The 27283-nt window shown below is 39.6% G+C and overlaps 1 protein-coding gene across 3 annotated transcripts in view; it reads left to right on the forward strand.

Annotated features, from left to right (window-relative positions):
- Positions 1–1110: 1110 nt before the first annotated feature.
- TBC1D30 (TBC1 domain family member 30) overlaps positions 1111–27283 on the forward strand; it is a 67900-nt gene continuing 41727 nt past the window's right edge. For 2 of the 3 annotated variants that reach the window (XM_063447065.1, XM_063447067.1), the window contains exons 1-2: positions 1111–1212; positions 1796–2789. In XM_063447065.1, coding sequence (XP_063303135.1) covers positions 2336–2789 — 454 coding nt within the window. In that variant the 5' untranslated portion in view covers positions 1111–1212; positions 1796–2335. The remainder of the gene's footprint in view (positions 1213–1795; positions 2790–27283) is intronic. The other variant, XM_063447066.1, reaches the window with a different exon arrangement.

The raw sequence follows: 27283 nt of genomic DNA on the forward strand, positions 1-27283 counted from the left end.
ATTCATGAGGAGAACAAACCATGAATGGAGTTATGCAGCATGGTAACAGAATCTGTACCCCAGGTTCTATTAGGCTTTGTAGCAATTTCATTTATTTATCTGTTTTCATGAGTGGAAAACTCTGAGCACGGAGCAACATACCCTAGCAATTCATGCTGGGCATGCATTTATGGCATATGTTCAGCTCACCTATAGAAAATAAGAGGAGAACCAAACTTGCACTTTTTCAGCTACTTCCTGTTGTTTAGGGGCTCACTGGGGACGCTGCAAATCCAATGATATTCAGCAAACCCAAGGACTACAAATACTAGCATTTAACCCCTTAAGGACACATGACATGATTCCCTTTTATTCCTGAAGTTTGGTCCTTAACCCCTTAAGGACCAAACTTCTGGAATAAAAGGGAATCATGACATGTCACACGTCATGTGTCCTTAAGGGGTTAAGGGGTTAAACTTGTTGGAGCAGGACCGTCAGCTGCTTCTGTTTCTGTAGGTCCAACTTGTCTTGCTGTGACTACTTGTTTGTTAATCCATCTGTTGTACAGCTCTATGGAACATGTTGGTGCTTTAATAATATAATAATAATAATTATAATAATAATAATAATAATAATAATAATGAGCCTACAAAGTAATTCTATTATTATATAATATTTTGTCCTAAATTATTATATCTGTTTTCCTTTCTTGGCTCACATGACCTACATTTTGTAATCCCATCTTTAACTCAGCATAACTCACTGTTTAGTAAATAAACCCCACACTATCTTTACTGCAACGTCAGGTGAAAAGTATCTTATTATAATAGGTAAAGCAAGAACATGACTGTAAATTATTCCATTCTTTGCTTTTTAACATCAGGTGAGCAGATAAAGTAAGATTCTTTTTTTTTGTGTGTGTGTTTAACTTAAAATGCTTTGAATATTCTACCAGATGACACACACATATGGAGCCACTAGCAAGCCTAACATTCGTCTCACACTGTTTGAGGTAACATTGTATCCTGTTGTGTGTTATCAATCCATCCTGAAAGCTCCCAGCTCCTGTTATTGGCCTGGCCCCATCGGCTCCTCCTCCATTAAAGTTTACTGCTGACACCATTTCAGACCGAGAGGAAATAGAGACCGGTCACTTGTATGGCGCTACAGACTAGGAACCACAGCCTTTAACCTTCTCATTGCCATATTGACAGAAGATGTAGCAGTAGTTGTGTGAGTATGAATGTGTTACTGTAAGTCTGGCTGGGGAGTTATTACTAAAATCATGTTTGTGACCTGGGTGGCCAAATGTAGATGCCCAGCTGTTAAGGCATTCTGAGCATCATGGGAGTTGTAGTCCTTAAGTAACTGGGATATGCCTTCCAGGCATCACAGTCCTGTAAATTGTAAATGTGGGTGTATAATACTGAGTATGCTTAATGCGCAGGAATTGCCATACAATTTGCATATGGTTTGACAAGCACTGGTTTACTTTGATTAATTTTCCTGTAGGGAGCCAACATATGCTGCATCGCTGTACAAAACATATGCTAAGCAATGTAGGAATGCATTGCAGGGTATTTGTATAATTACAGCTGGGACTAGAGAAGTTGATTAAACAAAGTTAATTTTTATTCCTGCTAAATAAGTAATGATGCTAAAATACAAAACTTGTGTAATAAGATTAATAAATTTATATTTGTGCTGAAACTGATGCCATTGCTTTACCTTCTTTATTATATCTGTCTTTTTCATTACTTTGGATTTCTATGCTTGTCCAAATCTATAATAACTTAAACCTGTTTTTGTTTTGTAGCAGATTTAAGAAAGACCGTACTGGCAATTGTGCAAAACTCTGCTGATATGGATTTAGTATTAAGTTAAATCCGGTACCCTAAACCCCACCAGTTAAACATTTTAATAAGTATTCCTGTTTGCTCTACCCCCTCCCTATCTTGTTATATTAAGAGGAGGGTGTCTACTGTGCCTGCAAGCTGAAGCAGGTGGACTGACTGAAGACGTCACACAATCTTATTCACCTGTTAGCTGAGAAAGTGACCAGACAGGTTTGAACCACTTGGAGAGGGAGAGAAAAATAAGGCAGTGTTTACTGAGCGAACACAAGAAATGGAAGGTGTCTCCACCCCTTGTAACTCTGGATAGTACATTCCCGGAACTTTTCCAGTTTGAGAAAGTTGGATCGTGTATTGGAGTCAAACAAAAACTTAGCAGATCAGGCATGAGTAATCTTACCACCCTTCAGCACTGCCAGCTTACACCACTGTTGGTGACATGTCGATAAAAACTTTTTGGGTATTGTACGTTCACTGTATACTTGCAGTAACCCATTGGAAACATGGAGGTGGGTACTCAGGATGTGGATGTAGATTTGGAGAATGATGTATTTGTATACCAGAGCCTTAAAGAATCCGTCATGCCTGCAAGAAATGGATGGCCCACCACTTTCCCCGCTGTCTGGCCACCACAAAACCATGATGAATGTGAAACGGCGATCCCGGTAAATGGTCATTTACGTGGTAGGGGCAGTATTGATAGTGTTAACTCTGGTTTCCCTCAAGAGGACTTCAGTCGGACAACGTCTCTAGTGAACGGACTGCTTACAGAGTTATATGATACTTATCGTGGTGGTTTGGGCAATGGACGGGTCTGCCATGACAGCATAGACAGCTCGACAGAGGCTTCAGGGTCAGATGCCTTTTTGAGTAGGAGCAATCCCGAATCTGCCTTCCTTCAGGAGCTTTCTGAGAAGCAAAGCCTAAGGCATCAAATACAGTACTTAAGGCAAAAAGGTAAGTGGCGTAGTAGAAAGATGTGATTTTAAGATGGAATTGCTTCCGAAAAAAAACTGTTTTAAAATAAATATAATAAAAAAAAAAAGCTATTTAAGATAGTTAAATTAATAATAATTTATATTCTCTGATCCTCCTTCAGCATGCAAATACAGTGGTGACGTTATGGACCATCTAATGGTTCTCGGTGACAATGACACACCAACGTCAGGGACATCATTTTAAAAACTTAACTGATGAGGAGTGGATCACACTTATGTCATAAATTTGGGGCATAGTTACAAAACACAGACTGGTGTTGAAAACCCAGTAGCAATATTAAGGCATAAACCGCTAATTTGGAAATCAATTCTCAAGTTTAACTACTTTTTTTTTGCCTAGATTTTGTAATTCATTTTCCAGTTTACTGTAGTTTAGTAAATTAAACCCCATTGGAGCTGACAAATCCAAATAAAAGCTGACTGCCACCTGAGCGTCACCCACAGTGACATATTCAACTTTTCTCGGCCATCAGACAACTTCCTTTGTCATAACACGACTTGTTCTATAAAGGTGTGTAAACCACACAACGACAGAACAAACACAGGAACACCCTCTGTCCCTGTCTGTAATTTTTGAGAGTGCTCTTTTAGAATGTCACGTTGCCCATAATGTACCATGATAGTGCCACTTGGCATTCAGGAACACAAGGGATTATTGACTAAACAGTAAACTCAAAGCATAATTGCAAAACTCCGGGTTCTGCAATCAAGAAGCATTCTAGAGCTTGGAGAACTTTAATTTGGCCTAAATGTTTAAGTTTGTTTTCAGTTATTTACAATTTACTGTTTCATAAATAAACTCCCCACTGTATGATTAGGAAAGAATTGGCCCCGCTGCTGATCTTAAACCAATTCATGCCAAAAATCTACAGGACTAGCCATTTTCTATAGATAAAGATTTCATTCCGAACTAGAACATTATTCAAACAATCTGATTCTGGGAGCAGACAGAAACGTGGGCAGGAAATATGGCAACTTGCAATTGCTGTTTTGAGCTTTATTTGCATATTATGCATTGCATTCTGGGGGAGTTCAGGCAACACAGTTTTACAATGCTGCTATATTCTTTGACTTGTTTCTAGTTATTTAGTTATGTCATATGATAATACAGATAGTATGATGAAAAATAATTTCTCCTTATTTAGAAGGCATGTTTCAAAGAGTCCCCCCTAACCCAAAACTAGGTAGACCGCAAAGCACAAATGAAACAGTTGGCAATGAAAGTTAAAGGACCACTATAGTGCCAGGAAAACATTCTCGTTTTCCTGGCACTATAGTGCCCTGAGGATGCCCCCACCCTCAGTGTCCCCCTCCCGCCGGGCTCTGGTGTGAGGAAGGGGTTAAACTTACCTCTTTCTCCAGCGCCGGGCGGGGAGCTCTCCTCCTCCTCTCCGCCTCCGATCCTCCCTTTCGGCTGAATGCGCATGCGCGGCAAGAGCTGCGCGCGCATTCAGCCGGTCTCATAGGAAAGCATTTACAATGCTTTCCTATGGACGCTTGCGTGCTCTCACTGTGATTTTTCACAGTGAGAATCACGCAAGCGCCTCTAGCGGTTGTCAGTGAGACAGCCACTAGAGGATTTGGAGGCTGGATTAACCCTCAGTATAAACATAGCAGTTTCTCTGAAACTAAAGGGTTAATCCTAGAGGTACCTGGCACCCAGAACACTTCATTAAGCTGAATATGGCTACTATATTGCTGACTGTACATTGATGGGATGGATTCCTGTAGAGTCTAGTGAAGTATAGTAATTTGATGAAACTTTTCTTGGGGCAAAGTAGTGTATGACTCATTTAAAGTGAATTTGAAATTGTATGTCAAAACGGCTGAATTAACAAAAAAAGAAACAGCGCTGACTCTCTACCCTCCCCCTCCCCCCCTCCTTTCCCAAAGTTATTTGATTATTAGCCTCTAATTTTAAATTTATTTTTAATGCCTTCATTATCTACAAATCCACGTTTAGCCTTAAACAGCAAGGTTGCAGTCTAGCTAAGCATCATGGGTGCTGTAGTTCTGTAACAGATGGGGATCTACTTTTGGCTGAAACGTTGTTAAAGGAGCACAATGTGGTGCGATTAACTGTGGCATACAAAGTGAAATATTATTTACTTTTTTTTTTTTATTATTAGTTGTGCCAGAGGAAACAATGTTTATTTACTAAAAAACTGTGGAGGGGTTGACAAGGGAAATGGAAACTAGGAAAACTCGTTGGTGCCTGAGCTGTGCGGAGAGGGCAGGCAGGGCCGGATTAAGAGCCCAGTGGGCCTGGTGCTGACAATTATGAAGGGCCTAAGTACAGAATCTTATCGACCAAAAACACTAAAACAGACATTCCTCTCAAGCATTATGTATCTGGTGGAGACGTTGAGGAGGGAAACTCATAGGATACAGCTATAAAAAAAACTCAGATTCTCTTAAAATATGCTAATCTCTCTCTAAATTATGCTTTCATTTTTTAAGTAAATCCATACTCCCTAGCAACAGTGTCCACTGAAGCAGTAAGTCAATGGGCGGTGAAAAGGGTGGGCCACTGACATGGAGGCGTGTCTGCCCAAAGAATTGGAAGGCTAGTCTAGCATGAATGCATGTCAGGCTGCCTGCCAATCATGCATGCTGGCCAACAGCTTCCTGAGCTTGACATAAAAGCATCTAATGATGTGCTAGCTCTATGCTTTCTAAGGACTGTCCCCTAGTACTCGCTGGTCCACTTCTATCCTAACCTTCTTACTAGAAGCAAATAGCTCCTGGTATACAGTCTGAGACTGAGAAAAGGTGGATGTAGTGAGTATAGAAGAAAGGGAACATGGCACAGTGTTGGAGAGATCAAAGTCGGCATTACCTTTAACTAATTTCATTTCATTTTTAGTCCACAAAAGTTTTGTTCCTCTACATCCCTCTTAAGTTTCCATACTTAAGCAAGAGTATGTGAAGAATAGTTAGGGTTGCCACCTTTCTTGGAAGAAATTACAGGCCTTACTAATTTGCATAACTAATTATGTATGCATGACATCACATGATGTAAATCACAAGGAGTGACAGAGAAAATTCTGTGAAATCACCCAAAAACTACTTAGTTTGATTCTGCTGTATAGATGGCTTGCTCCCAGTGTCCCCATGTTGCCCAATGTCCCCTAGTGTATGTGTCTCCATGTCACGAGGGGACACTGTAAGACATGGGGACACTGATACTATGCATCACAATGTCTCTGTGTCCCCATGTCTCCCAGGGACACTGAGAGACATTAGGACTCTGGGAGACATGGGGACACAGACTCTGGGAGACATGGGGACACAGACTCTGGGAGACATGGGGACACAGACTCTGGGAGACATGGGGACACAGACTCTGGGAGACATGGGGACACAGACTCTGGGAGACATGGGGACACAGACTCTGGGAGACATGGGGACACAGACTCTGGGAGACATGGGGACACAGACTCTGGGAGACATGGGGACACAGACTCTGGGAGACATGGGGACACAGACTCTGGGAGACATGGGGACACAGACTCTGGGAGACATGGGGACACAGACTCTGGGAGACATGAACATACAGACACTAGGGACACTGGGAGACATGGTAACACTGAGACACCAGGGACGCTGGCTGGGAGACATGGGGACATTGTGTTCCTATTGTCTGTGTCCCCTAGTGTCTGTGTTTCAGTGTGCCCGTGTGTGTCCTTGTCTCAGTGTCCCCATGTGGATCTGTGTCTCAGCATCCCCAAAGGTATCCATGTGTCCCCATGTCTCATAGTGTCCCCTAGTGTCTTAGTGTTCCCATGTCTCCCTGCAACCTTTACCCCATCCCTCACTTCTCTGAGCTGTAGGCTGTCTCTGCAGGCTGGGAGATGCTGTGTAGCTGCTCCCCCGCGGATCAGTGAGTAGAGCAATGCAGGTATATGCTGTCAATTCCTATCCCTGCCTCTCTCCACACACACACAGCGACCCTTACTGGCCGGTAATGGTATTGCAGAGTAATCTCTGTTTATACTGAGAAAAATACCGGCATTTGTATTGCCGGTATTACTGCAATATCGGTACCGGCCAGGCAGCCAAATAAATAAATACCGGCCAGGTGAACAACTAAGAGTAGTGTGTGTGTAAAAAAAAAAAATAAAAAAAAATAAAATAAAATAAAAAGGAAGTTTTTTTTTTTTTTTTTTTTTTTTTTTAAATCAATGGGCCTGGGCCTGGGCCTGGAGCTGCAGCTCCATCAGCCCCTATGTTAATCCGGCCCTGAGGGCAGGGATAGCAAGTCACAGCATGTCCCTGCTCTCTCCACTAATACAGTCCGCATGGGAAGAGTGGGAGACAGCAGGAACGGAGTTCGGAGAGAAGTTTGTGTGTGTGTATCTAGCAGTCAGATGGGTGAGAAATAGAACCAAAATATCCATCTCTGTTGATAAATGGCATATACACACAATAACATACACTGACATAGTAAACACACTATTATACATATTTAGACAACAACACACTGCTATATATACTCTACTACACACACAATCAGACCGTATATACACAAACTGCCTCACATGCACAGTAGACACATTGTAAGTAGTTTATTAGTGATTTGGGAAATCTTCTCCTGCCAAATTCTCATTCTTTTATGTATGTTGTGTCCTGTGATGTCACGCATATATAATTAATAACGCAAATTAGCGTGGACGGTATTTCTTTCCAAAAAAGGTGGCAACCCTAGATGCATTGTGTGGGTATCTAGGAACTTTAGTGTGTGTGTGTGTGTGTGTGTGTGTGTGTGTGTGTGTATGTAAAGGGGGTTTAATGTGTATGGGGCAGGGTATGTGTATTTTATAAGGGATATAGAGTAGTTTGGATGCTTATGTGGTGAGTCTACAGGGGTGTACTGCAGGGAGTGTATGTTTAGGGGGTATGGAGTGTGTACTATGTGTGTGTTTATAGACCGTATATAGTTTGTGTGTGTTTTTTTTAGATGATATTATTGACTCCCAATTACTTTAAAAAAAATAAAAATAGACATTTTTTATTTTTTTATTTTAAAAACAAAAAAAGATTTAATTCGCTTGGCAGTGTTCTGAAAATCAAGACCAAATTGAGGCCCCTTTGGGGCCTGGATTACAAAATAGGATGAGCAATGTGTGGATTTTGCATCCTGAATTGTCCTATATGTTGACGGATGGTTTTGCCCCATTCGGTATGGGGTCATTCGGATTTTATTTAATGTCCCCACTGGTATTTCTTCATAATTTCTCCACAATTTCTGGATTCTTGGAAATTAAAAACACACAAAAAAAATTGCATTTCAACCATACTCCTCTAAATAGCAGCTGATGTAAGTCCTCTTGTTACCATTCCTTGATACAGAGAGAGCATTTTGTAGCAAAAGCTCTGCAAGCATCACCTTGTCTTAAAGGAACAGTGCAGGCTGATTACACTTATCATGTTTTTTTTTGGCACTGCCTAAGTTCTAGTGTAATCCAGACATGGAACCCTTGCACTCTGTGCCTAGAGCAGTATCTGCTATACCTCACTGACTATCCGCTATTTTGACTCAAGCTCTAGAAAATAGACGTTGGTGAAGATGATTCATGCACTTATCAGGCATCTGATCCTGTTTAGTGGCCATGCTGTTAATGGCTGTAAATTGTTTGTTTCTCAAAATACTGAAAATACACAAGTGCTTCATTTATTTTTTTTAAGAGCTAAAAACAGTGATACATTAACATAGGTAGATCGAGTTAAGTTTAAAATAAAAAGGGGGGAAAAGCCAAATCTACCAGAAAATCTGGTACCACTGGACACATTGGCTAACAACAATCTACCCAACCCGGAACGGAAATACACAACTTTCCTGGCGACAGAACAGCCCCCATAGTGCACAAGGACACCTTATATGACGGAACCGCCTCCGGATGCCTCCTGGGGGGGGGGGGGGGAGAGGGGACCCGGAGCCAACCCGCTGACACCCCCTCTCCTACTAGACCCCATCCTCTACCTCCAGAACGGACCCCCCCCCTCGCCCTTAGGCTCTTCCGTCACTCCAGACTACTGGATGCAAGTCCCCTCCACTCTAGAGGAACATTCCACACACATAGACTGCCTAGGCCGAACTACCACACAGTGGCAAAGGACCCCCCTAACACAAACCCGACACCCCTGACCCACCCTCCACGATCCTTCACCTGCCAATGAGCAACCAACAGGTCGGAAACAAACAAAGGGCTAACATGACAAGATCCCCTCAGACTCACAGCTAGTAATAGTCCACGGAGGGGGTCTGTCTCAGCACAGGACTGCCAGTAACAAATGTCTGAACAGCCCCCCTACTCTGTTGGCTTACCTGGGATTAGTGTATGGATAGGCAGGGATGGCTCTGTATTGGCTTACTAGGATGTCTTGCAAATTCCTTGGTTTCACTTAATAGTAATATTAGACTACCAGAAAATGGCTCTAAATATCCCTTCGGGGGGAAGGAACACACAGCCCCAACATCACACCAATACTCAGAACAGATATGTCTAACACAACACACATAACGCTTTATTATTACCTCGACGTTCGGGCATAATGGGGATGGGGCTAGGGCAGATGGCCTAAGCCACCTTGCCTCTACAGCACATACAGAAACTGGAGAAATATTGCTGAGCCTATATAAGCCGCTCCATCATTGCACACATCATTATAGATAAGTGTACAGATTGCTCCTGTGGGACAACCACATAAAACTTAGTTATGCCTTATGTTAACCTATTTAGACGCTACCACTTATGCTGTTCTATCATTTTACGTTACCATTGTCTAGCGACTGAATCTGGACCACACTTCAACTTACTGTTCCAGAGTGCAACCATAATGATATCAATGCCTAATACGCCTAATACACACAGCCGCCAAAAATAATATAACACATTGACGCTATCATGATGTATAAGTGTACTTAGTTTAAGCTTTATGATACCGGCTTATGTAATTTTCTGTCATATTATTATGCCTCACTATGTAGACCCTCAACTCTATGTCAACCTAATTGTACGTATTACCGTATTTATTCGAGTATAACGCGCACACGTGTATAACGCGCACCCCTAATTTTCGATTAAAAGATTTACACTGGGGAGCTGGAGGAGCTGCAGGGAGGTGAGTAAACGCTTGCTGCCCGCCCCCCCAGGACCGCCGGGCTTGTAATGAGCGAGGCGGTCCTGGGAGGTATTATTGGAGCACCCACTCCCTCCCTCTTCTGCTGGGCTAATCCTGGGCTAATGCAGGGATCCACCTCCACTACAGACTGCCTACTCTCTGCAGCTGCCCTTACCCGCGCCCGCTTGCCGCCTTTCCTTCCTCCCTCTTTGATTCAGAGTTGGAATGGAGGTAAGTTTTTGCGCTTATTGTACTTATTTATGTATTTATTCGAGTATAACGCGCACCCCTAATTTTCGATTAAAACTCGGTACAAAATTTTGCACGTTATACTCTAATAAATACGGTATATCTTGCTCCTTTTTAAAAAAAAAAAAAATGTGCAGCCTACCATGACACGCAGTTTTTGTGCCCCGTACAATGCTCACGTTACTGTCCTGTATTATTGCATGCCTGTGTTTGTACCAATGCACAACAAAAATAAAGAGTAATAAAAAAAAAATAAAAACGAGCAGCCTTTAATAGTACGGTGTATCCAATGAAATCCTCAATACCGACCCATATTGTGCTAATAGTGTATAAAATATTCTCAGGATTGTACCTGTTTGTCTAACACGCCATTCTAGAACGTCATGATTATAACAGTGTACCCATCATGGCATAGGAAGTTAGGTAGGTAGCCTCCATGGTTAACTTGGAGTAGCTTAAAGTTGAGATTGCTGCACACACTCACATGCTGATTTGCTTGTTAAAGTAATTTATAACATCTTCTAGGTTAAAACCTGGTGGGTTATTGTGTTTTGTTTTGTTTTTCGTTGGAGAAACCTATGCATTCAAATAGTTTTTATGATGTGATAATGCTGCATTGACACATGCATTTCAAGTCCCCCTCCATCCATCTCTTTGAGATCTTGCATAGTGTGTGGCCAGACAGCCGAAATATAGCTGCTATCTGCATGTTCTGCGGTTTCACCCATCCTATAGGCGTAGTGCATCTTTGGACCTGCTGGTCAGAAGTCTGCAGGATAGAGAGAACACCCATAGTCTAGAGTAGAGGCTGCTTGTTGGTGGAGCTTCTTCATGGTCTACGATGGGCTGTCTTATGGTGCTGTGCAAGTGCAGAGCCTGTATAATCTTTAATGTTTGTTTCACTTCAACCTGGAGCATCCCTTTATCATTATTATAAACCATGGTGGTTGCAATGAGCTTGGTTACATGCGGAGACCATGTCTGCTCAATGTTGGCATAGCTTTAATGTCTGAATTAAGCTCTGGATATTCCAGGAATCAGCCAAGCCCTAACTTGTTTGAAACATGCTCTAAATCGTATTGAATGATCTTGAACATGTCCAGGTTATCGGGTGCCAACATAAGATTTGAATCCAGTTTGTAAAATGTGTTTTGGAACATTATCAAGTTTTTTAAAAAAGAATACAACTCCAACTCAGGACTGTGGTATTTGAGTTTTATTTCTGGAACAAGAACAGGGTGCCTGATCCCTGACTTTGGATCCAGACCTGAACCTGCTACCTCGCTTTGAGCATTTGCTAAATAGAGATGTATTAGTTTCAATGCTCTTTGTAATTGTGGATTGTGTGAAGAATTGAACTGGCCCCGGATATTATCACTAATGATGTTTTGGTGGCAGAGCGAAGCTGTGGCGAGACGTTTGTCTTGCCATTGGATTTAGACGGAAGTAACTTAGTTTTTCATGGAGGCCTAAATCTAAAACGAATCAGAACTATTCCACTGTTCGAAGTAAATGTATTTAACAATGGATGTGTGCCTTTTAATCCAAGCCAATATTAACACATCTGATTTCTGAGACTACTTGACTTTGTCACAAGTCAGTCAGCTGGGTTTAATTTTAGTGACTTTTTTTTACTCCTGATTCTTGGTTTTATCAAAGTCATTCACAAGTCATGGTCGGTGTTAGAAGTTCTGTCCCTGTCATTGCGTGCAAACCTCTGCATTTGCTTCGCAGTGTGACTGCTGTCATCAACTAATTGGTGCAAACTATTCTAGTGCTAGGAATAAAATGCTGAAGAGAGACCTCATCCAATGTTTCTCTGGACTGACTAGAAAACCAAACCAGAATCCTGTACTATAACTGTTAAGTCTGCACCCTGGCTCTAAGGGATCAATTATCTGGAATATAAATACTATAGGGTTTATTCGATACAATATTCTATGATTGTAAACTATACAATTAATTCTATAGAGTTTATTTGCTAAATCTGTATTTGAAAGATTTTGCAGAATATTTACATGTTGCCTTAATTTAGTAGTTTGGCTATTTATTTGAAATTTGTCTTTTTGTAACCGTAGCAAATGGATATGATGGACACAGTTTGAGGGGAATGTTATAGCCGTAGATCATAACCATTCTTCTACGAGAAATGTAGTTGAGAATGTGCAGAGGAAGGGCTACTTTGGTTGAGCAGGGCAGAAGTGGCTGTTTTCTTGATGGTCTCGGCCTATGGTTGAATGAAACCCCCCACCCCCCTTCCATAATGGCTGAGCCCAGAGCAGTCCCACCAAACCTACAGCAGCATACCCTGTATATTTTTCACTGGGCCAGAACTGTGAGCTCTCTCCCATGTGAGGGATAGTCCAGACGTGGACCCCTTGCTCACGGTGCCTAGGGAGATATCAGCTATGCCTCACTGATGATGCCTAACAAGGCTGAAACGATCATCTGGGGTTGCTGTGTCTCTCGTGCAGAGGGAACTTGCTGGCATTTCGGATCTGGACTGCCCATATGGGTGGGACCAGTCTGATATGTTTCAGAGAAGTTATCTCTGTAATGGCACAAGATGAGCAAAAAATAGCTTGAGAACTGAGCGGGGACCGACCGAAGGGCAGGCTATTTCAGCTGCTGCCCGTTCTCAGTATTCTCTTGCGACCCATTTTTTACTCTCTCCCATGTGGTTCCCATGTGGTTCATATCGGAGCTTTCAAATTATATCTTTGTGATAGCGTAGAGTATTAAGTGGGGCTTTAAAGTAGCAATTCACCCTGTAGAGATATCCATGAGAGGAATGTGTGTATATAAAAAGGTTTAGATTGGGCATTGTCTTATTTTTATTGGCCAGCGGAAGTATAACCATTTCCATTTTGGGGAATAAATTCCTTATGTTTCCACTTTCTTTTGCCTGGGTCTGCTCTCTATGGGAATGATGGCTAACAAATACGGCATAGGTGGTTAGTGTGATCATAGCCTTCTAGAGGATTTCACGCAAAATTTCTATATATAATCTCAAATACCATGTGCATGATCGGATTTCCTTCAAGTTCAGATTGACTATTACATTTGATACACTGCAGTTGCCTAATTAACCTTTTTCTGTGCCACAATTGAACACAGCTCCTAGAACAGTATTAAAGAATGCAGTGCCAGGTGGGTGCTAAAACATCGAGCAGCTATTTTTTTTCATCTACAGAACAAGTCCAATTATATTCATTGTGTTCATTTTTGTAAATACAAACAGAGCTTGACTGCCGTGTGCTCCAACTCTGGTTTTTGAATACAATTTATTTGTATGTTGCGTGGTTGTTATTCAATTTTATATCACATAGGTAGCATAAAATAAATATACATTTACATTCAACCTAGGTAATGCCTCTTCTATAGAACAGTCATGGATAATATAGGAGTGAAATGTTGAAGACTGTATCTCTACATGTTCACACCAATTAGATACACACATGGAAAATGTACTGAAACGATGCGAGTGTGACTGTCCGTAACTCACACTTTAAACCCTAATACCAGCCTTAATCCAAACACTTTACATTAGTTCCTTATCGTAAACCTAGTACCTTAAAGGAACATTATAGATTAGGGAATACAAACCTGTATTCCTGACCCTATAGTGTTAAAAATCACTATCTTGCACTTCCTAAATATAGTGAAATCTTACCTTTATTCCAGTCTGCTGGCGTCTGCTCCACCCTTGATTTGCCCCTTGGCTGACATCAAAAGTGGTGATCTCCGCCAATCAGAGGAAAGCATTGGATTGTTTGAGACTGTCAATTCTGCGGATCTCCACCAAGAAGGCTGGTCAGGGGTGGGGGCGGCGGAGCCATATACCTCCCTAGCCAATCAGCATCTCCTCATAGAATCAGGGCATCTTTATGAGAAGATGCTAAACGTCAGTGCTGCACCTGTAGTAGCCATTTGTGGAGTGGCCATTGGAAATGTCCCTAGGCTGTAATGTAAACCATGCCTTTACTCTGAAAAGACTGTTTAAATGAAATTGCCTGCAGAGACTGACTTTACTCACCAGAACAAATACAATAAGCTGTTGTAGCTAGTGTCCCTTTAACACATTAATCTGGATAACTGTTTACACAAAATAACAAGAATTGACAAAAAAAAAATCCAGGTTGAAAAATTAGAAACAAACGCTATTGGCCAACATCTTCCAAGTGTTTTCTAAGTTCACTGTTACTTGCTTTTTGGTGAGCATACCTGTTAATGTCCAGTCCCACCATTGTTGAAGCTATGTCAAATGGACTTAAAGGGACACTATAGTCACCTGAACAACTTTTTAGCTTAATGAAGCAGTTTTGGTGTATAGAACATGCCTCACTGCTCAATCCTCTGCCATTTAGGAGTTAAATCCCTTTGTTTATGAACCCTAGTCACACCTCCCTGCATGTGACTTGCACAGCCTTCCATAAACACTTCCTGTAAAGAGAGCCCAATTTAGGCTTTCTTTATATCAAGTTCTGTTTAATATTTTCTTATCCCCTGCTATATTAATAGCTTGCTAGACCCTGCAAGAGCCTCCTGTATGTGAGCAAAGTTCAATTTAGAGATTGAGATAAAATTATATAAGGTAAATTACATCTGTTTGAAAGTGAAACCAGTTTTTTTTTTTTGTTTTTTTTTCATGCAGGCTCTGTCAATCATAGCCAGGGGAGGTGTGGCTAGGGCTGCATAAACAGAAACAAAGTGATTTAACTCCTAAATGACAGTGAATTGAGCAGTGAAATTGCAGGGGAAGGATCTATACACTAAAACTGCTTTATTTAGCTTAAGTAATTTAGGTGACTATAGTGTTCCTTTAATGCCCTTAAAGTTAATTTCAGTGGTAGCTGTGGTTTATTCTGAGGGAAGCCTCATTATAAATAGTTTGATTTTCCTGCCACAAATGGACACCGGTAAAAACAAAGATCTAAATAAGGTCACATCACCAAAGAAACTAATAAAATGTTGCTCACTTATTTATTTTTTAAATCCATAAATCACTTTGTACTAAATTTGAAACAATGCATCTCTGAGGAGCTTTAAGTGTCTCACTATGAACTGAGATAAGGAGCACCTCTAGTGGCCGTCTGAGTGACTACACCTATAGATGTTATGAGCCAAGAATGTAAAACTGCCTTTTGTCTGGAAAAAACAGTGTTTACAGTGCTAAAACTGCAGGGACCGGCTATAGACAACAGAAGTACTACGATAAGCTGTAGTGGTTCTGGTGCTTATTGTGTCCATTTAAGGACCCTTTCCACCTTTAAATGTGTGACTTGTAGCTCAGGGGAGAAATTAAAAGGGACCCAAATCTTTTCTTGATCTTGGGCCTTAAAATACTAAGGCTGACCTTGACGGCACTCTCTATAATTCTAAATTCCCCAAATAGTTGACAAATGTTTGCACGTGATCTCCATAAACCTGAGTTAGAATATAACTTTGGTTTTCTGCCAGCAATTGAGTTAATTTATTTACCAAAATATGGTAAAATTAAAACCGAACTGCAAAATTTAGGTTAAAGAAACTCCGTATAGGATTAGGAATAGAAAACTGTTCTATTGTCACACTAACTGTTTAGGTTATGCCCTCCATTCCCCTTCAGTAAGACGGCCACTAGTGGGGTGTTTACCCTGCAATGAAATTATTGTTGTATCTACAAAACTGCACTGTTTTACATTGCAGGCCCCCAGAACCGCTTCATTGAGATGAAGTGGTCTGGAAACTTTTAATGTCCCTTTTAATATAACCACGCTGTGATTCCAAATCTGCTATTTTTGCCCAAATCTTGCCACCGAAGTTCCATATTTGTAGAATAAGCCCTAAAGACTTTCTGTGCACGAATCCTATGAAAGACCTATTTTAAAAGAAATTTGAAGTATGAAATCTTTCTAATACTGGGCAAAATGACCAGTTAATTTTAGATGTTTTACCCCTTGAGGACGCAGGACGGTTCAGGACCGTCATCGGCATTTTTGCGTTGCCGACCGACGACGGTCCTGAACCGTCCTAAATTTAAAATGTACTTACCCGATCGCCGTCGTTCCCCCGGCGGCGATCGGCGGTGCTCCCGGTGTGGGGAGACTGCCTGCAGCCCAGACAGTCTCCCCATGGCGGTTTAGGACCCCTGTGGCCATGTGATCGCCCAACAGGGCGACCACATGGTCACAATAGGTGTCCTAGTCTCTGCCTGCAGGGGGACTGTCTGTGCTGACAGGCAGTCTCCCTGCATGTGTAAAATCATAAAAAAAAATGAAGTTATAGTTAATAAAAAAAAAATATATTATTATATATGTGTATATATATGATATATAGACATATATTATACCTATATAATATATGTCTATATATCATATATATAATGTCATGCTAAGTGTATTTTTATATTAATATGTACATATATTAATATAAAAATACACTTATAATTAATTTGCACACGTATATATATAATATATATAATAACTATATATATTGTGTGTATATATATATTATTATAAAATACGAATAATAAATAATTTAAATTAAATTAAAAAAAGTAAAAATAATAATAAAAAATTGAAAAAAAATTATATATCTATACGAAATTTTATTCTAACTGTATTTTGATATTAATATATATATATTTATATCAAAATACACTTAGAATGAAATTGTATATATATCTATGTATATTTAAATAAATAAAAAGAATGCGAACTATTCATATGTCGATATACAAAATTACATAAAGAATTATATAAATATACACGTAGACTTCAAATATATAAATATGCATATATATATAAATTCTACGTGCGTATTTAGGTAATATTTTTACATAATTAAGTTATGTTATTGATTGCAATTTAAGGGACCTGCCTGCAAACCCAGGCCGAAAGACCAGAGAATTTAATTTGCTATCACTGTATTTTACCCTGTAACGTTCTACGACACCCTAAAACATGTACATGGGGGGTACTGTTTTACTCGGGAGACTTCGCTGAACACAAATATTAGTGATTCAAAACAGTAAAACATATCACAGCGATGATATTGTCAGTGAAAGTGACTTTTTTTGCATTTTTCACACACAAACAGCACTTTTACTGATGATATAATTGTTGTGATACATTTTCCAGTTTTGAAACACTAATATTTGTGTTCAGCAAAGTCTCCTGAGTAGAACAGGACCCCCCATGTACAGGTTTTATAGCGTTTTTGAAAGTTACAGGGTCAAATATATAGGTCAAATATTTTTACATTGAAAATGGCCAGGTTGGTTACGTTGCCTTTGAGAGCGTATGGTAGCCCAGGAATGAGAATTACCCCCATGATGGCATACCATTTGCAAAAGAAGACAACCCAAGGTATTGCAAATGGGGTAAGTCCAGTCGTTTTTAGTAACCACTTAGTCACAAACACTGGCCAAAATTAGCGTTCAATTTAGTTTTTTACTTTTTTCACACACAAACAAATATGAACGCTAACTTTGGCCAGTGTTTGCGACTAAGTGGCTACTAAAAAAGTCTGGACATACCCCATATTGAATACCCTGGGTTGTCTACTTTTAAAAAAATATGTACATGTGGGGTGTTATTTAGCAATTTATGACAGATAACAGTGTTACAATGTCACTATTGATACATTTTAAAAATGTATGTTTTGAAACCGCAATATCCTACTTGTACTTATAGCCCTATAACATGCAAAAAGCATGTAAACACTGGGTATTTTTGAACTCAGGACAACATTTTGAATCTATTTAGCAGTTTTTTTCATTCGCTTTTGTAGATGAGTAAAAGATTTTTCACATAAAAGTCAAAAAACATGTATTTTTTTCAATTTTTCATCATATTTTTTCATTTTTTTTAAATTAAATTAGATGAGATTATATAAATAATGGTATGTAAAGAAAGCCCCTTTTGTCCTGAAAAAAACAATATATAATTTGTATGGGAACAGTAAATGAGAGAGCGGAAAATTACAGCTAAACACAAACACCACAAAAGTGTCAAAAAGATGCCTGGTCGCAAATGTACAACATCGCAAAAAAAGTCCAGTCCTTAAGGGGTTAATGTCTATGTATACTTTTCCCTTTTTTTTTTTTTCTTTTTGTATTTTGTGCTTGATCTCTATACTATAACTAAATAGCAAATGGCCCCCAGCACACAAGTGCATGTATCTGTGTGTATGCCGAATTTCAAGTTAAAACCCTGCACATACAGCTTCCTACCACCATGTTCACTTCTAAAAGCAGAAATGGTTGCAGTAACCCTTTAATATTGCTAATATTAAACAGTAATTCAGTTTAAACAAAAATTAAATTGCTTCAAATGCAAATCCCTTCCTATAAAAAACAAAAGTTCTCCATATAAAAGTAACAGGATTTTATAATTCTGCCTTTATGAAATGTGGACTGAGCATTGATTATTGGTGGGCAGTTTAGCTGGTCTATTATGGTGTCATAGGATTACCTGTTATTTAACTAAGTGAACAGGTTCAGAGAGGGGTGATCTAAAAGATGGAGATCAAAGCCTAATCATTGCCAGGGATCTTAACCTAAAAAGGGAGAACTTTAACAGAGTCCAATGGATACAAAGTTGCAGCATCTATGAAAGACCTTTGAAGCTGATAGTATAGGTTTCACACGAATTCCCAACATTCATCGGGGTTTAAAAGAGGAAACTTTTGGAACAAAATGGCTGATTTGACAACGTGCTTGGAATTATCAGACTGTAGTTACCATGCAAAACATCATAGCAGGATTACATATTTTTAATATTTACTTTATTTTGTAAGGTTAAGGAAGCCTAAATGACTGGGTATTGTTTCCATTTCAGTGTGACAATTCCCATTTAATCATAAGGTGCTGTTTGTTTATTTATAAATACACCCACAATCTAATTAAATTGAATTCCACATATAAAACTTCAACGGATGCACGAAGGACATTTGTACAAAGCAAACAGGAAAAGATTTCTTTAAATGCACGCAGCCGGTACCATGTTGGAAGGTCAAAATCGAAGATTATATTATTGTGTTTTTTTGTTTTTTTTTTCTGAATTGTGTTCCTGTAACCATGACATTAAAAGACACGTAGAAGGTTAACATATGTTACCAGAAACCGTTGATTTATCTGCTTGATACAGAATGTGTCCTGTATACTTTAGACAAATTATATTTGCATTATGATTCAGATAGGGCACAGCTGGCATCCGTTAAGAGTTCAATCATTTATCTCTGTGTTCAATGTATGCATGAAGGTCATCATCATAAGTCTCCTATTTAGTGAAAGGATAGATAAGAGCTGGGCACTGTAACCCTGCAGGTGTTTATCAAAGTAGATTACTGCTTTTTAGAGAACAGCGGAACCTGCATATATAATTTTAATTCTTGCATTTTTCTAAATTGTTATATAATCATCTTGAAAATTCAGGAACCAACTAAATTATATATAAACGTTGGTTGTATAAACGGTGCTTTGTGAAAGGAAGATCTAGCACAGACTTTAAAAATGTACGCCAAAATAAAATGGTGTTATTTCTAATTGCATAATTGCAATTTTTAGGCAGGTACAGCTGACTTGGGGAAACAGATAATTTTGAGATTTTTGAATTAAAAATTCTGTATTCCCCTTTCAATCCTCCAGAATTCTTGGGTTTGGTGAATAAGCCCAATAACTAATAATTAAAGCAAAACACTACGTGTTCTAAGGGTGTATGAGAAATGTACGGGTGTCGGAAAGCAATGGTTGAAAATTTAGATCAAAATAGCTGAAGGGTTATTAAATAGGCTGATCTTTGGACCATGTAGCTGCATGAATTTCAGGGCAAGAATACAGATCAGCTATTGTATATATTTTAATTTTATTTATCATTATTAATTTTTTAATCTGTCTTCTAAATTCATTTACCATTACCAGTTTTCCTCTCATTTGGTACTCTGCTCATGCACCCCAATTTAGGCTAATAGTGCTCCTCGCAACTCACTCTGGCTATAAGGGTAAATAGTGGTGCAGAGCACTAAAACAGAACTTGTAAAAACCTGTTTTGTGATACTTCTGCAGGAGAGCACATTCAAATGCCGCTCATTCTCGTATATGATGGATAGAAATAGGGATACAGCTAGGTGCTAAAACATAAAACAAACCGCACATAGTGATGTACAGTATATATGAATAACACACAGCGATGTTAGATTGCACTCACAAGATAGAAATCCGGTAAACACCTTGAAATCCACACAGGGATTGCACTGGTCCGCTTTCCACCATTAGGCATAGTAAATAGTCAGCAGGTACTTCAGGATACAAAGTTGGGATTCAAATGCAAAAATTTATATATATATATATATATATATATATATATATATATATATATATATATATATATATATAATTTTTTTAATTCTTTATTTTTGTTCTGCATTGCATTACAGAGATGTATAATTGACATTTTTAGCAATATAAACAGTGTGATATTGTACGTGTTACACATATATAGTGATTGTGATTATGCACATTTTTGTTTGTTTATCATGGGTGGATCCCTAGTGGGCTATTAGCGAGTGTGGTACATGGTATATTGGTGTTGTCTGTTCAAGCCCCGGGAGGGTCGTGCATGTTCTTAAGGCAATGTAGGGGTTTACAAGTCGGTCGTGTTCGCTCATGTGTGAGCAAGTTTGGAAACATGCAGGGAATTTATATGTATTTAGGCACAAACTGCCTGATAAAATATTGGTATATTTAAAAAAAAAAAAAAGTTATTAAAACTTCTAACGCATTTCGTCCAACACAGTGGACTTCATCAGAGATAAAAAATAAACCGCAATACATAAAAAAATATGCATAATACCCTCTCTCAGTCCCATTAAATACAATTACCCGTTGTTGCTGATTAAAGAGCAGTCCAGGTGTGACTAAATCCCCAGTAGATTTCATTGGTTAACAAAAGGGCCAGCTCTTCCCATAGGTCCTCGTTCTGTTTGTCCTCATGTGTTTCTGATCAAAATTTTCGCGGTCTTGTTTGAATGGACCGGCTTGCATTACACTGGGTAGTGTATGTGTTCCACGCATCATTTCTGCTTCCAGTTGGATCGCCCTGAACGCAGTATGCGTTCCATTGCTATGGCAATATGCGTTCCACACACATACCTACTTCTCAAGTGACGGTAACATATTGGACATTCAATCTTGGAATGAGAGGTTGGATATTAGATTATTTATTTATTCATAATGAGTCCATTGAAAACCAGTTTTCTAAAGTTCATTATGCACAGTTGGCGCTGTAAACTGGTGTATGTATTGTATATCCTTAATGTACCATTATAATTATTGTTTATATTATGGACACCCAATAAAAATGCAGTAATTTGGGAAACATGAATTCAGTCCAGCAGGAGATTTACAAAATCTACTGATGTCCTAGTTCATGGATTGCAGGATGAAACGTACAAGGAAAGGTTAAAGGAACTTACCATGTATAGCTTGGAGGAAAGACGAGACAGGGGGAATATGATAAAAACATTTAAATACATAAAAGGAATCAACACAGTAAAAGAAGAGACTATATTTAAAAGAAGAAAAACTACCACAACAAGAGGACATAGTCTTAAATTAGAGGGACAAAGGTTTAAAAATATCAGGAAGTATTACTTTACTGAGTGGGTAGTGGATGCATGGAATAGCCTTCCAGCTGAAGTGACAGAGGATAACTCCGTGAGGGAGTTTAAGAATGCGTGGGATAGGAATAAGTCTATCCTAACTATAAGACAAGGCCAGGGATTAATGAAAGTATTTAGAAAATTGAGCAGACTAGGTGGGCCGAATGGTTCTGATCTGCCGTCACATTCTATGTTTCTATATTGGCCCAGATAATGAAGAGGAAAGTAAACCTAGTTTATTCCCGCTATAAACCCTGAATAAAAGTGTGTGTGTGTGTGTGTGTGTGTGTGTTTCATTCACAATTGGTTGTAAAGAGGAGAAAAGGAACACTTGTTAGCAAACGGAAAACAAGACCGTATTTAGACCTATGCAGACTTATTACCAGATGTAAACATTTCTAGGTTGGATACATTATGATTCTGAAGGGCATTACCATTGTCCTATGTACTGTAGCCGGAAACCTTGGTAAAATTGAAAAGGCAGATTGAATGTAGGGTTAGTGTTGCGGGACACAGGAGAGGAGTTGAGGGGAATAAGGGGGAGATGTTTTAGGTTGGAGACTGGCAATTGTAATTTCACCAATATCCCACACATTAGTAGTGAATCCTGAAAGTATCTTTACTCCCAGGCTGCAATGTGTACAGGGTTAACTTTGGGCAGTCAAGGGGTGCTTGGGGAAGGATAATGGGGAAAGGGATATGGTTCACGTAGCATCACGAAGGTAGGTAGGTTTAGAGATAGTGGAGGAGTCCGAAAATGGGAACAAAAATAAAGCAGGGTACACAAGGTCATACCCTGATGTAGGAAATAAGTAATGAGGAAAAATAGAGGGAGGAGGTGGATATGAGAAGAGTAGAAATAAATGTCCCCGTCAAGGAGGATCTGTGTTGTGCAGCTAGATTAAAGCGTTGTCTCCATTAAATAGATGGGATATTTCCGTTGAGCCAAGGATCCCAGCATTTGTGACAGGATTTAGGGGTGTCATGTAGTTGGGATGTGAGTTGATCCATTTCTATTGCTTATGTTGTCTTCACTATGGTATCCATGGAAGGAATACCTACAGTGGCCTACACAGGGACTGTAATAATGCTGCCAATTTGTTTTCTGCTCTGGCGAAAGTGTCTATAGGTTTGGATAGAGCCCAAGGATCAATCAGGTATGGTTTGTTTCTGTGTTTACCTAGAATTTGAGTGAGTAGAGATGCAACTGCAGTCCAAAGTGGTTTAAGTTCTGGCTATGTCCACCAGCAGTGCAGGAAGGTGTCCACCTCACCACACCATTTCCAACACAGCTGGTACCCAACAACCTTCCACCCAGGGCTTGGATATCTGCCTGCATCATCAGGCCAGGCCGTGGGACCATGCCGCCTATAGGACTCTTCCATCCATGTTGTCGATGCACTGGGGTTTTAACCCCTTCAGTCTTTGGCCCCGGTGGTCTTGTGGTAGATGTTACTCGGTGTGTGGGGTGATGAATGCCTGGGGGGGAGGCGCCACTCACTGCCTGGTTGCTGCTCTGTTTCCTGCCTGGGGTTGTTGTAGCTTCACCTGATGCTGGACGATGGAGTTCCTGAAGCATTGTAGCACTTCCTCCAGCTGACCCTGTTTTATGTGTTCAGGACCACATGGAGTGAGCGCCTCCATCTTTGAGTAGTACGCTGTGTATCAAGCTTTGGCTTGGATTCTGCAGCTGGACTTGCACAATCGTGTGTCGTAGCAGCCAGTCCAAGGGGGGGAAACGGGGCTGTAGCAGTGAATGTTGCCAGTGTTGGCCGCTCCAGGCTGGGAGATCAGCCGCTTCTCCCCGCCACGGGGTCTACTGGCGTGTTGGCTGCAAGACAGTTTCTGGCCGCAGGCTTTTCAGAGAGGCTTCAAAGTTGCCCCAGAGAGCTCCCTCGCAATTGGGGGGCTGAAAAGCAGTCGGTGAGGTAGCTTTTGAGGGGAATACCCCTCCAGAGAATGCAGGTTTTTAAGCTTTCGTAGAGGAGCTCATGCTATGCATGTCTGCTCTCCCTGATGGCCTGGCCCTGCCCCCTGGTAGTCTATAACTTAGGGTTTTACATGTTGTATACTGTGTTTTTTGTTCCCTGGTTGTGTAATGCTGCTGCCTATTTGTAATACACATCCTGTCCTCCGTCCTATCCATCGCCACCTACTGGTTAAAATGCTATCTGACATCAGCATTGTATTACCCGTACATCCTGAGCATAAATCTTGTAACCAATAGAAATAAATTGGCTATCTCTACCATTTTCAACCCTCCAATTTTATTACACTTGTACTTACTGCCCCACGCATATATACTGTACCAGTTTTTAAAAAGTTTGTGTTCTTTAATGATGATGCTGATTTTATTTTCTATGCATGTTTTTGTCACCGTGTGCTCTAAAGTGAAACCTTCATGAATATTGCTTGTCATAAAGCTTCTATATAAACTAATTGATTTAGTTGATAAATACCTTCCATCTGTCATGCTGCAGCTGCCCCCACTACCATAATGCCGGGATTGTGGGTATTACATGAACCCTAATTCCTTCCTGCCTCCCCCATGCATGATTGACCCTGCTTGGGAACCAAAAGCTGGGTGGCAAGACCTTGTCAAGAGGAATAATCACAGCAACTACAAGCATGTAGCATATTAGGGTAACCACCACTAGCATTGATGTTAATATCACAATGTTTACAGGTCTACCCTTTAAGGTGAACACTTTGTGTTGGGTAATGAGATCTTGTTATAGGCAGAAACATATTGGCATACAGAGCTGTTGTGGATTCTGACGTGTGGAATGATCTGTTACTTGATGTAGTATGGTATGCTACAAAACCTCAGAAATCGCCATGCCATGCTAATCAACACTTCGAACTATGTTTCTGACATAAATAGGATATACCGGTACATATTATATTTAATTTATTTCATGAATGGATTTCAGTACCACTATCCTCTATCCCAACCATTTTGTCTTAATTCCACTATTCAAAATTCTTTGACTTAATTTGATTTGGAAATCCTATTTTATGCGTGGATTATTCTCCTTCCCAGTGGGACTTTCTTAATTTGGGATATAAGGCTCATGTTAACACTTGCCCTCCCAACTGGTGTTTACATTGGCTTTTGCTAAAAAATTTTAAAAAAATTTAGTTTTATTTTTATTTTTAAATCTACTTTAATTTCTCCTCCAATGTTGGCCCTTCATTATCCAGAGGCAGAGCCCCACAGCCCCCTCCGTAGCATGTAGCAGAGTTAAAGTTTCACAAGGTACAAAGAAGGAAGGCTCAGAGAATGCCTCCGTATATAATATCCGTATCCTGTGCACAAGGTGCAATTGTATCCTAAATTATATGCACTATATTCCGAATGTAATGTTCTGGTACTGTGTGATCTGGAACAATCTACTGCTATCCTTTGCAAAGTGTCGCTTACTGTGGTGGAATCTCGGTAAAAATAAATTTAGTAGGCCGAGATTACCACGTGGCATGTGTACGTGCATATGCTGACGTATCGATCAGTTGGTTGCACGTGGCAAGATACGATCAGTAGTGTACGGAGCATGTGCAAGAATACAGGATATAGTATTCCCCCTCCTCCATTGTGCTGGACAAGCCATGCGGTCAAACAGGAAGTTAATTCTTATTTGTGTTGATTGGTTAAGAGAGTGTGCGGGTGGAGCTTAATATGGGAGGAGTTATATGCCTATATAAGGAGCCTGCACTATTGTCCGGGGCTCAGACTTTGCTGTATTTTGGTGACGCTAGTCCCTCTGAGTCCCGATCGGTGATCCAATAAAGAATCTCTTCCTTCCTGAAGAAACCTGTGTCCATCTCTCTGTGCTTGGCTTCCGTCAGTTTCTCCGGTATCATTACCTCTCACATTAAAAAGTTCTGTGCAGGAAGAGAAAGGGATACCTTATCTTATAAAGTCCCATGTAATTAAATGTATTGATTTGGAATCTATATTATAATTGTGTTCCTGGGATTCAAAGAAGAGTTCTAATGAACATGGAGTCACACAGTCTTCTTGGCTGGAATCCTACTGTTCTGTTTACACTAAGAATGACTAATAGTTCCAAAGGTTGTATGCCTGTCTCTGATTGTAGTGGAAGGATAAATAATGGTGTAGAAAACACAAATAACAGGGCATAGTTTTAAAGGAAATGGGGAAAAAAGCTCCATTTTAAGATTAAAGAGATTTAAGATTAACCCCTTCAGGACGGAGTCAATAGTGCACGTTCTGATCAAAACAAAACGTAAACAAAAACTGGAATTTGCGCTATATGTCTGTTCACCCGTAGTTCCCCTCTTTCATATTAAATGCACCCACACTTATTATATATCATTTTGTTCAGGAGAAACAGGGCTTTCATTTCATATAAAATATTTGTATATGAAACAATTTATTATGAATAAAATAAAAAAAAACTGTGAAATTTTAATTTTTTTTTTAAATTTGTAGTTCCGCCTCACATTTTAGCTGTAAATGTCATAATACTGTTAGGTTTTACTGCAACAAAATGCACATATTTGTAATCAGCGATGTCTCACGAGTACAACAGTACCCCCCATTAACAGGTTTTATGGTGTTTTGGAAAGTTACAGGGTCAAATATAGAACGTTCCATTTTCAAATTGAAATTTGCCAGATTAGTAATGTTACCTTTGAGACGGTGTGGTAGCCCAGGAATGAGAATTACCCCCATAATGGCATACCATTTGAAAAAGTAGACAACCCAAGGTATTGAACGTGGGGTATGTTTAGTTTTTTTTAGTAGCCACTTAGTCACAAACACTGGCCAAAGTTAGCGTTCATATTTGTTTTTGTGTGAAAAAAGCAAAAAACTAATATTTGGCCAGTGTTTGTGACTAAGTGGCTACTAAAAATGACTGGACATACCCCATTTGCAATACCTTGGGTTGTCTACTTTTGCAAATGGTATGCCATCATGGGGGTAATTCTTATTCCTGGGCTACCATACGGTCTCAAAGGCAACATAACTAATCTGGCAAATTTCAATGTCAAAAAAATTAAATGCAAGCCTTATATGTGACTCTCTAACTTTCCAAAACACCATAAAACCTGTACATGGGGGTTACTGTTATTCTCGGGAGATTTCACTAAACACAAATATTAGTGTTTTTTAAAACAGTAAAACATATTACAACAATAATATAGTCCATAAAAGTACCGTTTGTTTGTAAAAAATGCAAAAATCGTCACTTTTACTTAAAATATCATCGTTGTAATACAATTTACCAGTTTTAAACACCAATATTTGAGTTCAGCGAAGTCTCCCGAGTAAAACAGTACCCCCTATATACAGGTTTTATGGTGTCTTGGAGAGTTACAGGGTCAAATATAGTGCTTGCGAATTAAATTCTCTGCACTTTCTCCCTGTGTTGTCAGGCATGTCAATCAAATTTTAATTAATCAAATGACATA

This window comes from Pelobates fuscus, chromosome 3, assembly GCF_036172605.1.
Source record: "Pelobates fuscus isolate aPelFus1 chromosome 3, aPelFus1.pri, whole genome shotgun sequence".
Taxonomy (NCBI): Eukaryota; Metazoa; Chordata; class Amphibia; order Anura; family Pelobatidae; genus Pelobates; species Pelobates fuscus.